The 16,527-nt window shown below is 31.7% G+C and overlaps 1 protein-coding gene across 3 annotated transcripts; it reads left to right on the top strand.

Moving 5' to 3' along the window:
* The first annotated feature begins 3,172 nt into the window (after positions 1-3,172).
* Positions 3,173-5,366, top strand: LOC108829056 (homeobox-leucine zipper protein HAT7). 3 transcript variants are annotated; one of them, XM_057002909.1, is made up of 3 exons: positions 3,173-3,572; positions 3,807-4,243; positions 4,828-5,366. In XM_057002909.1, the coding sequence occupies exons 1-3, from the start codon at positions 3,401-3,403 to the stop codon at positions 5,146-5,148; spliced, it is 930 nt and encodes a 309-aa protein (XP_056858889.1). In that variant the 5' UTR covers positions 3,173-3,400; the 3' UTR covers positions 5,149-5,366. The 3 variants fall into 3 exon arrangements, with proteins under 3 accessions (XP_056858889.1, XP_018458219.2, XP_056858890.1); XM_018602717.2 differs by having other exon boundaries at positions 3,804-4,243; XM_057002910.1 differs by having other exon boundaries at positions 3,175-3,572; positions 3,813-4,243.
* Positions 5,367-16,527: the final 11,161 nt, after the last annotated feature.

The raw sequence follows: 16,527 nt of genomic DNA, 5'->3' as shown, positions 1-16,527 counted from the left end.
AAATAATAAAATATATAATATTAATAAATTATATTTTAAAATATAAAATTTAACTTTTAAAAAATTCATCTCTACACATGGTTACTGAAAACACCTAGATTAATAATTGTAACATAGCTACTAAAATTGATGACATGTCTTATAGATTAATATGACATGGACAATTATATTTAATGTTAATTTATATTTTTGATAAAAATTTTAAAATATGGTAATAACTCATATATTATATTTATTATCGATTTATATTTTTTGGACTTTCTAAAAATATGGCAATAACGGATAAATCATCATTAAAATAAATATATTCAATTATGGCATTTTAAATTTTGAAATATCATTTAAATTAAAAATATTTCAAAAATATATACATATTTTTAGAAAATTATAAAATTAAATCATAAAATCAAATTAAATCGTAAAATCATTAGTTTCTTATATAAATTTACAGATTTTATAAATATTGTTTAATTTTAATTTTTGACAATTCTGAAATTTTACATATTTATTTAATATATTTAATTAAAATAAATAGATAGAAAATCTACCTAAGATTATAATTTTAAATATATACATGCACATTCTTAAATATAATTCAAAATAAACAAAATTGGTTTTATCTTAATTTTAATGTTCAGTTAAATCAAATTTATATTAAAATATTAATAAAAAAGAAAATTTATAATATTAATAAAAATAAATATAATTTATATTTATCTTTTAAAAAATATTTTAAAATTCTTTTAATGCACATGGTGCAGAAAAACACCTACTAAGAAAATAAATGAACCCATTAAACATTAAATATTTTAAAAATAAAAAAGCGTGAGGAGTTGAGGTATCCCAAGAAAGAGGCAGAGAGAAGGAAAGGAAGCAGAGCACATGGGAGCAGTGGAGCTAGTTGGAGAAGGTTCAGATCATGTATTTATATTTTCTGCATATTATATCTAGAAACATTCAATAATTTTCTGCAACAAAAGCATATTGCCAAAGAGGATAGCTAGATAGGTGTTAATACTCTTTCAAATCTTCCCAATACAAGCATGTGAAAGACCTTGTTGTAGGACAGGTCTGTGGCACTATAACGTAGGACCCATTCTTAAATTGTATATTCAAAATAATATAGTATTCCATATACTAACAAATTAAAAAGCATATGTATTTGTTCTGATAAAAAAAAGCATATGTATTTGTTTCTTTTTGTTCAAAATATTTGTTTATATGTTTGATACTGCCAAAGCCACCACATAGATATGACGATTGGGAAACACTAGTGGTGGGTCTCTCCATCTTTCACATCTACCTTGGATACTCATAAAACTCTTACCAACAAAATAGAGTAGAGTGAAAGAAAGAGCATCTTAATCATCGCTTTGCAATCACAAGTCCAAATCATATAAGAGGTACGCATACTATCTTGACAGAAAAAGTATAATATCTGATATATTTTGGGTAAAAAGTATACTATGATATTTCGGCAAAGCTTTTCTTATTCAAATCATCCAAATCATCCTGACCAAATTTAAAAGGTGAGAGAAAAATAAAACATTTTTATTTTGATTTCAGTTGCTTATCTATATAAATCACAATAATTTGACAAACAAAAGAAAAGATCTAAACCAAAATTCATATATATTAGACTCAAGTTTATTCTATAATAACATATCTATCTTATTAAAATAGGAACATTATGAAAAAATAATCTTAGACTTAGCCTGACTTTGGATTAAACTCTTATATATTTATGATTGTTCAAAAGAGAATTTTATATAATACTTAGCCCAGCCTAATATTTATAGAAATATTACTTTGTCGTCTAGTTTTAGGTATTTATTTTATTATCTGCAATTTAGCTATTATTACATAATAAAGACAATACGTTTTGGTTATTTTAGAAAATACTTAGCTCGGTGCATGGTGTGAACACATTTACCTGTTGACACACATGCGTTTAAGTTGTACTGTGGAATGTTCTTCAGAAACCAATGAGTGTTGTGCCATCATGAAAATTTTCGATCCTTATAAGAAAATTAATAATATACGTTTCGCGTAGAACGTAACAACCTACTGTAATACATTTGATCGATAAAATAATATAATCGGGATCTACGCACTGGCAAACCTTGATTGTACGTACAGATTACAGCTGTATATTCGGGAGTTTTTTTCTTGCGATGCCCATTTTGTAAAATCAATTCCGTAGAGACACTCGTTCCGACCAAATATTATTTACATGGGAAAAAATACCATTACTTCTCATCTTATTGTAGAAGTATTGTAGAAATGTATCTATTATGACGTGTATTGTAGAAGTGTATCTTTAATGTAAATTCATTAAAAAAATTGTTATTAAAAAAATCATCTGTAATATATATACGTACGTCGTAAGGGTATTTCCAACCCCACTTTATTTTCTCCTCTAAAATAGAGTAAAAATGATTATTGAATAAAAAATGCTAAAACCCCACTATATTTCTTATTACATAATGAAATTTACTCTATAAATAAATAATATATTTTTTGTTTGTTCACTATTCTATTATGAAGTAAGAAATGAAGTAGTGTTAGAACATTTTTATTCTATAATCACTTTTACTCCATTTTTTAAAAAAATATGGAGTTTTACATTGGAAATGCTCTAATTGTAGAGATATATCTATTATGAATGTTTTTTTAATAATAATAAAAATATTTACATTAATGAGTGTCATGTAAATAATTCAAATAATCAATAAAGAATTCTATTAAAGATTCTAATTTAATAATATAGATACTAATATAGATTCAACCAATGACAGAATTCTATAATATAGATCTTATGGTAATTATTTTCTTAATCTCAATTTATTTAGTTAGATTTTTCCAACTGATCTGCAAACGAAAAATAATATATATAACGAAACTCGAGATCTAATCGCGTGAATATTATGATAGTTATTGGGGAAAAATAATTATTCATTTGAAAATGTTAAACAATGTATTAGTTGGTTTTATAGTTGTCTATATGTATGAATAAGCTGTATCTTAGTAGCATAAGACTAAACAGAAAATATAAATGAAGTGGAAAATGTATGTACATATATGTCAAAGATCCACGTGGTATTAAATATTTTAAATTTTCCCAAGTGTCCTGTCCTATACGTATTGAATCAAAAGAAAGCTCAGCATACGCCCTAAAGCTTAAAAATGATATAAGGGTGGTCCTATACAAACCTCTCATGAACTGATCTCTTCATCATTCTTCTTCTTCTCAGTAAATTCTCCTCCCTAGAAAACTTCAATATCTTGTGTTATTTATTGACCTCCAGACAAGTTCTTGATCTAAATTGCGAAGTTTGATTAGCTCAGAATTCATAAAAAGAGTTAATCGTTGGTCTGCTTTGTGCGTCTGCATACATATATGTATATGTATGAGGAGGAAAGGAACAATATTGTTAATAATCAAGAAGAATTGAGATTGGAGATGGCCTTTCCGCAGCATGGATTCATGTTTCAGCAACTCCATGAAGAAAATGCTCATCACTTACCTTCCCCTACCTCTCTCCCTTCTTGCCCTCCTCACCTCTTCTACGGTAAGTACCTCTCTCTCTCTCTCTCTCTCTATATATATATATATATATATATATATATACTCACACACATGCACACATGTATATAATAGAGTAAAAAGGTTTAAAACCTTACCAAATTATGATTTTAAAAGCCTAAATCCTATTATGATGCTTCATCACTTCGGAATTCACATAATTACAAACCCGGTGAAAGAAAAATTGGTAAATTTTGTTGTCTTTGTTTTGGTGTAGGAGGAGGAGGAGGAGGAGACTACATGATGAACAGATCAATGTCCTTCACGGGAGTATCAGATCACCATCATCTAACTCAAAAAAGCCCGACCATGACGAACATGAATGATCAGGACCAATTGGGCGAGGAAGACAATCTATCAGATGATGGGTCCCATATGATGTTAGGAGAGAAGAAGAAGAGACTCAATTTAGAGCAAGTTAGGGCATTAGAGAAGAGCTTCGAGCTAGGGAACAAGCTGGAGCCAGAGAGGAAGATGCAGCTCGCTAAGGCTTTAGGGTTGCAGCCTAGGCAGATTGCTATATGGTTTCAGAACAGAAGAGCTAGGTGGAAGACAAAGCAGCTCGAGAGAGACTATGATTCTCTCAAGAAACAGTTCGATGTTTTGAAGTCGGACAATGATTCTCTTCTAGCACACAACAAGAAACTCCATGCTGAGGTATTATATATAAACACACAATTAGTGTTTCATCACGTTATTTCTAAAAGATAACGATTTCGATAAACTGTTAATCTGTTATGATTTGTTTTAGCAAGCGACTAACCAATTAGTTACAGAATTAGGTTCTTACTGGTCTATATGGTGGAATAGTGATGCGTTTTGAAAGTTTGTATAATTGTAATTATGAATTATTATATGCAGCAAGCGTATACAAAAGGTGAACAAAATATCATATACAGAAAGGAAAATCTTTAATATCGATCTTGAATAACAATATAAAAATAAAATGCAATTAGATTTGTGACAGGCTCTTGATCCGATGCAAAGATGTTTGTCAAAAGACATTAATTAATTATACAATATTCTATTATAAATAGAAAAAGATTCTTGTGTGCATACATTTCAAATTAATAAAGTTCCCATGTGCTTGTAGAGTTGACATTTACGATTTAAGTAATTTTTGTTTGGAAAATTAATAAATTATAACTATTTTTTATTTAGCAAATCAATTAATTTTATGTATTAATATATAATTTTCCACTAACTTTATTTATGTGTGATAATATTGGTACACAAAACAGTTAGTGGCATTGAAGAAACAAGACCGTAAAGAACCATCAAAGATCAAGAGAGAATTAGCAGAAGCCTCATGGAGCAACAATGAAGACACAGAAAATAATAATAGTTCAGATATAAATCATGTGAACATGATCAAAGATCTTTTCCCTTCATCTGTCCGATCCGCGACTACGACCACGACCTCGTCACATATTGATCATCAGATGGTTCAAGATCAAGGATTTTGCAATATGTTCAATGGTATCGATGAAACGACGTCGGCTAGTTATTGGGCATGGCCTGACCAACAGCAGCAACATCAGAGTCATCATCAGTTCAATTGAGTATATTGTCCAAGACAAACATCGATCAGAGTCCTGATCAACAGCATCATACTCATCTGATATCATATTATTATCAAAAGAAAATTTCGTAGATTTTCTAATTGAGTCTTTAAAATTATTATTTACCGTTTGAATCTTTTTTCTGTTTGTTTTGGGTTTGTAGAAAATTGGTGTATAGGGAATATTCAACAATTTTAATAGAATGACTTTTCTTGTTACTTTCATTTGAATAATTAAAAATTTCTTTCAAAGTTTTTTTTCGAGAACATGTATATCTGTTTTTTACAGAAAGAATTTTATTTTGCTAGGTTGGAACACAAAGCTTAAAAGAAAATAACGAAACCTATGATAGATTTCAGATGCAGTTTTTTTTTTCTGATTGAAAGATTTCAGATGCAGCTTTGTTAAAAGAAAATTGATAAAAAGTCAGATGCATGTGCCTCGAGCGGTTTTCCAGCTTTGTCATTGACACAACATGAGCCATGAAATATATATTATCTGTTATTTTCCATCTAGCTACCTTTAATTTATTTGATGTAAACGTGTGCTCGTGTGGTCTTTTCATCAGATATATAAAATAAAAAAGAGTAATATCTTTTTTTTGTCAACTATAAAAGTAATATCTTAGTAAATAGTTTCCGTGACTGTAATATTAACATTATCTATCAAAACTAGTGTTAATTTATGCATGCATAAAGCTAACAATTGTTGCTCAAAAAAGTAAGCTAACAATTTTTTTTCCTTTCATCATCTCATAGTTATAATTTTGAGTCAATTTTGTTGGAAACCCCAAAAAATTACGAAATTAGCTAAGGACACATGATGGGACAATTTTAGTATCTAGCATAGAGGCATCATTATGTAGGATTTGAGGCATTTACTTAATTATGGAAAACATTATGTGTACTGGATGCAAATTCTCTATAATTTTCATAAATCTATTATATTTTTTTCATTAATAAGTACAAGATTTACCTGAACTTATATTTTTCTAATTTTTTTAGCGATTGTATATTGCTTGGGACTCGAAATCTAGATGTGATTGTAATTTTTAAAAATTTAACTAATAAGTCATGGAAATTGTCTAAATTGCCATATTCTTAATACCATTTTCATGTTTTTAATTACATTTACCTTTAATTTTAAAAAGGTAATTTAACACTTATAACCATAGAGCTTATTAATTTACAGTTAGAGTTTATAGTTGAGGGGTGAAGTTTAGGATTTTAATAATATATAAATAAATAATTATCTTTTAAATAGTTTCAAAATAGTTTCACAAAGAATTTTCAAATTTCAATTTTTTTTATAAAAAATCAAATTTAGAAATATATGATTCAAAAACCATAAAAAATATTATTTATTTGAATAATTATTGATATTTATATATCTATAAAACAAATGTACAAAATATTTGCCTATTTAATGAAGAAAATATTTGTAAATTGCCTATTTAACATTTTAACTAATGTAAACATGAATAATAGTAATAATGTTGTAAATTTAAAATTCTCAAAAATCACTGTGTTTTCACATATATTTTTCTAGTTACAATATTTTTTCCGCTGCTTTCACTACATGCACCCTTTTCTTTACAGTGTTTGTGAACTGCAAACTTGAAAAAGAAACTCATAGCAAATTGTTTTTAAAAAAAACTCACACTGAATTATTATCTCAATAAAAAATTTATGTACTAATCTAAATCAAGTATTCAACTATTATAGTCAGCCTCAGAGATAAACTTAAGGAACAAGAGGGAATGATACGTTCCTATTAGTTCCTTCTTTTTTCTTTTACCATTCATTGGTAATTTTTGACATAAATGAAACACACATAGTTCCTCATTATTCATCTTCGTATATGGAACAATAGAAAAAATATTCCCTATCAATTTTGACTAGGAACTAAATGGAAAATAACAAAACTTGTTAAATATTTGTTAACATGAATTAGAAAATTAACATTTTAATTTATTGAGTCCTCCACGTCCATTGCTTCTATTATATATGTGAAAACTATTCTACTCACCTAACCTAAACAACCGTCAGAGTTCTACCGTCAAGAGGTACGCATAACTCACTTTTTCTTTGACAAACAAGAATTACATACTTTTTTTATTACAATTGTTAAAATAGTTCTATATCATAACAAGTATTAAGATGGAAAATAACATAACATTTTGTATATGTGTTAGTTAGATATCATGGTTCATATATGTTTTTTTCTATTAAATAGATTTATGTATAATTATAGATACATGGAGAAGTAGTAGTTATAGATTAGAGTTCTGGTGAAAAAAAAATATGGTCGTCGTTTTGTGCAGGCAAGAGATACGAGAGAGGAGTTTTAAAGCTTATGAAAAAGAAAGCTAATTATATTTAAATGTTTTTGAACTATAGTTTCTAAATTATATTAGTTAAAAATACTTATTCCTGTTGTTGGTTACCATTTAAAGGAACAATTTATTCTATTCCCTCTCTGCATCCATTCCTTTTAATTTATTCATGTTCATTCCTTTTTCTTTATTGCCTCAATCGTTCCTTTTATTCTTGGAGCGTTCACCAGTTAGAACTTTAATATTCAATCCATCAAAGATACAATTTACTTTTTATTAATTTACAAAAAAATACTTTTTATTTTTGAATCACAGATTAGCACCTTTTTCAGTTTTCACAACTGATTTGGTTTGATTTGTTTTATAAACATACGATTTTGAGCTGAAACTGAAAGTTATCGCCATTTAAACGTTTATCTAAAACTACTATCGGAAAACCTGGATTGTGGTATAGACCCATGTACCATGAATCAGTTTTAGTTTTGTTTACTTAAACACTAATAACTTTACACTACAGCAGATATGTCAAAACCATATTTTTAAAATTTTGATGGGTTGTCGTAACATTATCAATTTGTTACAACTTAATATTTTTAACAAAATAACTTAAAATGTTAGTATCAACTTAATTCATTATGAATTTTTTGGGAGAAATAAAAATATATTTTAAAAAAAATATTTTATTTGTATTTATATATTTAGGATACAAAAGTTTTGTTAACTCTTTAATGAAATAGTGTGATCATTTTTTCTTTGAAATTTCTTTTTGTGACGCAATTATGAATCTCCAGCGATTATATTTCTTGTTTTTCAATATATATACCTTAAAGGCATAAGGTATATTAGAAGACCAAAAATGGAACATGCAATATGTAAATTATTATCTACAGCATTTGAATCTGATTTCCTGCAATTGATATCTGCGGTTGAAGGATCATCTGATTTCGCTAATTTCCATGAAATCTTCTTCGAAATCCATCTTCTCTCGTCGTATTTGATGTAATTTCTTTTTTGATTTTGCCATCGTGAAACTCTAGTGATCAAGATGGTTTAGATAAGCAAACCCTAAACGGTTTTGTACCAAACCCGGTTTAATCAGCTTAATGAATTTTCATGTGAACCAAAAAAATGTAAGTTATTATTAACTATTATAGATAATAATGATAACTGGTGGATGAGGACGAAAATTGGAAGCACACATTCCAAAGACGAAGAAGAACAGTCCAAAAGGAGAACAGATTTGAAACAGTGTTTAGGAGAATCGTTCACTCACCTGGCCAGCTTTTCGGATCTTTGGATGCTTTTGAATTTAAGTATTAATAATAACTTCTAAAATGTACATATATTCTGCTATTACACAAGAAAACAAATAGGGTACCGCATATTTATCTTCTTTGTGGGCTCTCCATGTGACCTCACTGCCACCACCACTTCACTTGAATCACTTCCCACAGAGACTGAACTTGCGATTGTGAAAGTTTTAATTTAGCCGAACCATCCAAACTACATAGTATACATACCTAGATTGGATACTCTATCCATTAATTCTGATTCAATTCTTTATTCGTTTTGATTCAGTAAAAAAATCCACACATCCGTAAGTTTTTTAAGCATAACAAATATTAAAAGTAAGTGTATGTTAAAAAAAAATGCAAATCTCAAATACTAAAATTTCAGAATCACGTATCGTTCCAACTTTTATAAATATTTATATATGTGCAATTGAAGCATAAGTTCAAATAGATAATTTTGTATAATCACTATTTTAACATATAACTTTTTAGTTTTGTTTATAAAATTACTTATAGAAATATTAAATTAAGAAATGAATACAAATTTCTTATTAGTTTTGAAGACAAACTTGTATAATTTTTTACTTTTTCTGGTGAAATTTGCTTAATAATACCGTATGTATACATAACTTTTAATAATCGTCAATAAATTGTTCTCAGGGGATTTTAATATTGAGAAATTACAGCTTGTATACACAACATATACTCTAATCAAGTAAATATCATAAATCTTACATCATCTTGTTTTAATTGATAGAAAGCAAACTTATTATATCATAATTAGTTTGCTAATTTCATTATTCTTTTTGGTTTTAAACCAATTCACTGTATTATTCTATAAATCACATCATACTATATATGTCATCAAGATCGTTAATTGGCGCATCAAGAATTCTTCCTTATTTAATATGATTATTTCGTTAAAAAGGTGTTTTAACAACAAAAAAACCAGGATAATTATATTTATTGTTCTGTTTTATTCAATATAGAGTCGACGATAAAGTCCATTCAATCGTAAATCCATACCAACTATTTAACGAGGCACATAACTAATACATATACCAAATAATATTAAATTAATTCATATAAAGTAAACAGTAATATATTTAAAACTTATTATAAACTACTAATCACAAAAAATTAACTGAAACTGCAAGAAAATAATATTTTTTAATTATGTTCAGGTCAGAAGATATTTTATAAAAATACATTATTAATTATTAGGTTTTTGAATATATATAAAAAGTACTCTTCAAGTCTATACATATATATAACAGTATATCAATATCATATATATATAACTTGTATGATTATGAACTAAACTTTAAAATATTAAATAAAAATGAATGAATTAATTAGCTTTTATTATTTATTAGCAATTGCTAATGTCTTCTATTATTAAAAATGTGCTAAAAATTGAAATTTAAAGATAAAATATAAATTATACAAGAAACTTTTAGTACAAACTTAATTTTTTGTCAACTTTAAATTTACAAACTTACAATCTATCTAATTCGCTACTCGGCCTACGGTTGCTCCGGAATACAACCTTATCGGTTTGATTTGCAGTTTCAAAATTACTTATATATTAATAATTTAGCACAACTGTGGGATTATGTCATTAATCTTCTAAGTCTCTAAGTGCAACAGAAGGTTAGAGTATGCTGAGCTAAGCAAAGACTCTTGGTGAAATAGAAGGTATCAAGTCACTAATATGCACATGAGGAGCACGTGAGTTGTGACCATCTTCAGTTGGATATTTTCTGGGTTTGAAGTCATCGTCTTCCTCGTGACGGAAGCGTAACAGACACAGAGAGAGACGACGAGATGAGAGAGCGAGAGCCAGAGCGAGAGATGAGAGTGAGCTAGAGAGAGATGTGATTCTCGGTTTATCTAAGCTCAGAGCTTGATCTTCTTCCTCTAACATGTTGTAACTCTCGGATTAGATGTAATCGAGAGAGGGGAAGAAGAGGAGAGAAACCTCCGGTGATGTACACTGTAACCACATCGTTTATAGTGTATTGGTTGAGAGACCGTTTCTCTCCCCGGTGATGTATAGCGGCTTCTCCAAATCGGAGAAGTGCGGTGAGCACCGGGTAAACAAAGCCTCATGTGTTATTTCTTTATGCTTGATTCACTCTTGATTAGATTCGTTTAGGCTTGGGATGATTATTGAATTGAGCCAAGATTACAGGATGAATCCTCAACAAGTGGTATCAGAGCCTCGGTTTAGGCGATTCAAGGATTCATCGGAAACGGATCAAGATCGGATCGGAGGAGTTGAAGTTTCGATCGCATCATTGTTGCAAGAGTGAAGAATCAGTAGATGTTGCAAGATTTGCAATGTCAAAGTGCAAAGAAAGAACATGAAGACGTTGGCTCGTGGTAGACGACGACATCGGAGACGGAGGAAAGGAATCACACGGAGGATGAAATCGTTCAGATAGTTTCTGGTTTGTGAAATCAGGTGCATCAGTAAGTTAAGCTCTCTCATCTCTCGAGTTATAAGCTGGTGTGAGTTCTGGAATTAGAGACTCGCAAGAGACGTTGCTGCGTTCACAAGCGTATGAAGGATCTTAGACTGAAGTATAAAGAATCAGTTATGTAATGTTGTTCTGCAGTTCTGGAACTAGTTTGATGATGGCTGTTTGAGGTGGAGGATCTCAGGTTAAACATTGATTCATATTAAGTCAAGGTCAGACTTAAGGTTACAGAATCAAAGTCAGTTCATAGTTTCCTCAGGTTCAAGACATGGAGATAAGTGATCTCATTCTGCTACAGTCATAGAGCCTTGTTCTGATGGCTGGATACTCATCGACTGCAGTGTATAAAGAATGGAAGCTCTCTAAATCACAAGAGGTGTATGCTATCTTTGCAAAGAGTGATCAAGATTCAGGTTTGGTGTCAAATTGTGTATTGGTCAGCTTGTTTGTGGAAGGAAGATGCAGCTGTGGTTTCAGGATGTTTGGAAGAATGGCACTTGGTGGCACTTATGAATTTCAGGTTTAAGGGACGCTTTAAAAGTGAGTTTGTATGTGTGTCAAAGGCTGTTCAGATACTGTTAAAGCTTTCAGGATTCAAGTTAATAGTAGTTGCAGGGAAGAATGGTTCTTGATGAGTTTATGCAGGTTTTGGAACAAGACAGACTTGGTATTTTGAGGAGCTGGTTCAAGTTTTCAGAAAGTTTGAGTTGCAGGTTCAGTCACAGAGATTAAGGGTCAGGTTCTGGTGAATATGAGAAGCTCAGGTGGTGATGATCAAGGTCAGAAAAGAGATCATAAGGAGCTTGTAGCAGCAAGGGTTATTTCTGCGCAAAGGGACTAAGGTTGTCACACACGATGTTGAGCGGCAGTAATGTGATGAAGCAGTTTTAGTTATGTTGGAGTGTCACATGCGTTTTCTTCTCATAAGCAATCGTCACGGCTTATTAGAAGAATGCGTGGAGTCATCAAGAAAGAAGCAGAAGCGGGAACATGTTATATCTCCAGGAAGAAGCAGCCAAGAGCAAAGACAAAGAGTTCTGAAGCAATATGAGTTTATGCTGGAACAGAGTTTCTTTGTGGGAACAAAGTTGATAGCTTTGGAGAAGTATTGTGAGTGGAAGTGACAGCTCATGGTAGAGGTTTTAATGTATCACTCAAGGTGTTTCTGCACAGGGTTAGAAGTGATGATTTCTTCAAGAGAAAGACGACTGATAGAATATCAGTAGTAAGGAGCCAAGGAGAAGAAACAAGTTTCTAGTTTTATGGCTCAAGGAAAGGAAAGCAAGGAGTTTGTTTTCTGGTTGTAGTTCTTTGAACATGGAGACTACAAGTTCAAGTCTGTGCTGGAAAGCAAATAGTTTGTTTTGCTATTCTGAGAAGTCTCAGGAACTGGAGACAAAGTTTGGAAGCACAGCAAGCGACATCACTCAAGGATGTAGCTTTCAGAGGCCTTGAGAAGAAGCTTTATGCCAAGAGATAAAGGCAAGAAGTATGGTGTTGGACTGATAGTAAAATCAGTGGATAGAAATCAGTTGGAGAAAATCTGATTTCTGGTTTATCTGCTACAGGTTCTGATAGTAAATTCAGAAGGGTTTCACAAGGTTTAAAGTCTTCTGTGAAGATGTGTTGTGGGCAGAGACTAACAGGTTGGAGCACAGTCAGTTTGGTGGTAATATGTGATCAGAATGGGAAGCTTGGAAGAAGCTTGCGACACTTGGTGGTTCTGGTATTAAGTGACTAAGGTTGAATGGCTACAAAATGAAGATAGTTTTCATGAGGTCTGGATGACATTTCAGAAGCAAGAAGCCATGTTTATAGTCAGCTACACAAAAGGGTTAAGTGAATCAAAGAAGAAAGTGCAGGATGGTTATAAGTCTGAGAAGTGAAGCTACGTGTGAAGAGGAACACGTTGTGGTTTTGAAAGGTTATTGTTTCAGGTGGAGCAGTGTTATGTTTCAGACAGATTTTTCAGGTCTATTTCAGTGTGAAAAGGTTTCAGAGGTTCTGCAGATGAGCTTACAAGAGGTACAGAGATTCAGGTTGGTTTTGTGAAGCAAGAAGAGTAAAAGAGAGCCAAGTCAGTGTCAGTAGGTTCAAGCTCAACATGTTATGATCAGATGGAGTAAAAGGGGTTCAGCTTGTGGTCAGAGATGTGAAGAGGATGTCGGCAGTGGCAGTATGGGTTCTCCACAGAAAGCATGGAGTTCAAAGACATCAAGGCAGAGTCAATACAGGTATGATAAATCAATATATAAAATACTTGTGAGGTGTATTTTTTGCAGGTATTCACAGGGACCAGGAAAACAGTTCAAGGTGGAGTTGTTTGAGTCAACAACCAAGCTGAACAAGCTCAGGGAGTTCTCTAAGAGTAGCTACAAGAAGATAAAGAGCAAGCGTTGCTGGTACTTTCACAAGAGAGTACAAGAAGGATTGAGCTACTGGAAATCAGAGTTATCCGTAAAGTCTGGAACAGACAGGGGCGTTCGTATACCAGGATGTGGTGGAGTTATGCAGGTCAGAGAATTGCAGGTTTCTACTACGGAAAGTGTCTCAGAGATTGTCACAGGTTTTGTGAGTTTGAGGCAGGGATAAAGAAGTCAGCAGGTGGTCAGATTTGTTGTCTGAGGTTCTGTTGAGGCAGATTTGTTTGAGCAGGGTTTGAGCAGAGATCTCTACATCGAAAGTCTTCTTAACCGGGTTGAGTTAGGCGGCGTGTTCTGCTGGTTAAAGCAGCGGTGCAGAGTGATGTTCAGGTTGAAAGTTCATACAGATTGGTGTAGAGGAAAACTTCAGGATAAGCAGTTGGTATCTACTAGCTGTTGAGGTTGTCTACAAAGGTTTTTTGAGTCAATAAGCTTCAGGTTTTGAGCCAGTGGTGATTCAGGGTTCTACAAGAGTTTCAAGCAAGCATCGTTTCAGATTTTGGCAGATTATTTGGAGACCTTAATTGCAGTAACAAGTCAAGCATCATAGGCTGATCTATACTAGTCAAAAGAGAAGCTTATGGAGTGTGTGTTGAGTTGCTGGTGGGTGGTTTTCTCAAGTTTCCAGGTTATGGAAAGTGCTAAGGAAGATCAATAAATGGCATTGTGATTCACATCACAACAAAGTTACATGTCTGGTTCATTGATGCTGATTAAATGATTGAAGATTGAGAGTTGTCAAGGCTAGAGCTGGGTTTAAAAGGTTCTAAGGAGCAGCGGCAAGGAAGTCTTCAGGTGTATTGAGATAGATACTGGTTAAGATGCTGGAAGGAAACAAGTTTCAGGAAGCAATGAAGCTGAGCGGTAAAGCTCAAAGTGAGATGAAGCTGAATGGGTTTTATTCAGAGAAGTATGAAGCTGAGAAGGTGATTTTCTTAGGAGACTGCAAGGAGATGCAGGAAGCTGCAAGAAGTTGCAGGAAGCTGCAAAAGGTTGCAGGATGTGAGCAGGTTTGCTCAATCACCGGAGGGAAGCTCAAGAGGAGTTTGGGCTGTAGAAGATCAATGCCAAGGTGGAGATTGTGGGATTATGTCATTAATCTTCTAAGTCTCTAAGTGCAACAGAAGGTTAGAGTATGCTGAGCTAAGCAAAGACTCTTGGTGAAATAGAAGGTATCAAGTCACTAATATGCACATGAGGAGCACGTGAGTTGTGACCATCTTCAGTTGGATATTTTCTGGGTTTGAAGTCATCGTCTTCCTCGTGACGGAAGCGTAACAGACACAGAGAGAGACGACGAGATGAGAGAGCGAGAGCCAGAGCGAGAGATGAGAGTGAGCTAGAGAGAGATGTGATTCTCGGTTTATCTAAGCTCAGAGCTTGATCTTCTTCCTCTAACATGTTGTAACTCTCGGATTAGATGTAATCGAGAGAGGGGAAGAAGAGGAGAGAAACCTCCGGTGATGTACACTGTAACCACATCGTTTATAGTGTATTGGTTGAGAGACCGTTTCTCTCCCCGGTGATGTATAGCGGCTTCTCCAAATCGGAGAAGTGCGGTGAGCACCGGGTAAACAAAGCCTCATGTGTTATTTCTTTATGCTTGATTCACTCTTGATTAGATTCGTTTAGGCTTGGGATGATTATTGAATTGAGCCAAGATTACAGGATGAATCCTCAACAACAACCAAAAGGAAAAACCAAATTGCTGTATAAAATAAACTTAAAATGAAATAGTATATATATAAATATATATACTGAAAATATATTAATATTTCTGCGTACCTTGTAGCTTTTGACGCTATCATAACCACTAACAATAATACAACATCGTCAATTGTTCCTGAAAATTCGTTAAAATCATTGATAAAATTTAGGGGGTGTTATTGGATTGAGAATTTACAAAGAGTTATATAGATTTAGATGTTTTGATGATTCTAGTGTTATTCATTTACAACTTTTCAAATGTATGTTAAAGTCTTGTGTTATTGGTTTATAAATTTGTAAGGAGTAGTTAAAAGTTTATAAAATTCTAGAGTTATTGGATTCAATATTTTACAAAGTTAATAAAAGTCTTGTGTTATTCAGAAGAAATGAAAGTTTACTGATTTTAACATATTTTTAAATATGTTGTTATTGGATTGTTGATTTGTAAAAATTTTCCTCATAAAATTTGTTTATCAAAGTATTGCCAGTTGATCAAGTATTCTCAAAGTCTTTTTTTTAATTAACAAAATTTAATTGCAGATGATACAAATCTATAATTGCAATACCTCCTCACTCCCTCGCAGTCGTAAAATTGTAACACACCACATCCTTCTTCTCTGGATCACTCACGGTCACCCCACCGTAAAGTTTAAACAAATATACCTAAATTTTTTTTTTTTTGTAAAACTATACCTAAATTATTGAAACTACCATTTTTGAGGGAAACCAGTTTATAATCATCATTACAAGATACAATGAAAAGTTCTTTATCAGAGACGAGAATTTCTTCATACTCAAAAATATAGTTTGGAACAAAAGACAAAAACATTGAACGAGACCAAATATTTTATGATTCGTCGACTCATAAGTTCAGTGCCTAAAACAAATTTAAAACCAACTATGCTCGAATTGACATAAACATTTTTTTCTGTGCAAACATAGTTTCGTAAAGTTCATATTAGAAGTTTGTTGATAGCTTAAAGATTTTGGATAACAACAAATAAAACAGCAAAATATTGTAATACTTAAAATAAATCTACAAAAGTTTATAGTTATCCTCAATTAAATCATTTGTACAATCTACAAATTTCGTTAACTAATTTTATAAAAATCTAAAAAATCATCAGAAGTTTTTTTAA

Source organism: Raphanus sativus, chromosome 2 (genome assembly GCF_000801105.2).
Source record: "Raphanus sativus cultivar WK10039 chromosome 2, ASM80110v3, whole genome shotgun sequence".
Classification (NCBI taxonomy): Eukaryota; Viridiplantae; Streptophyta; class Magnoliopsida; order Brassicales; family Brassicaceae; genus Raphanus; species Raphanus sativus.
Note: the sequence above shows the minus strand (reverse complement) of the source record. Positions and strands in the feature narration are given on the sequence as shown.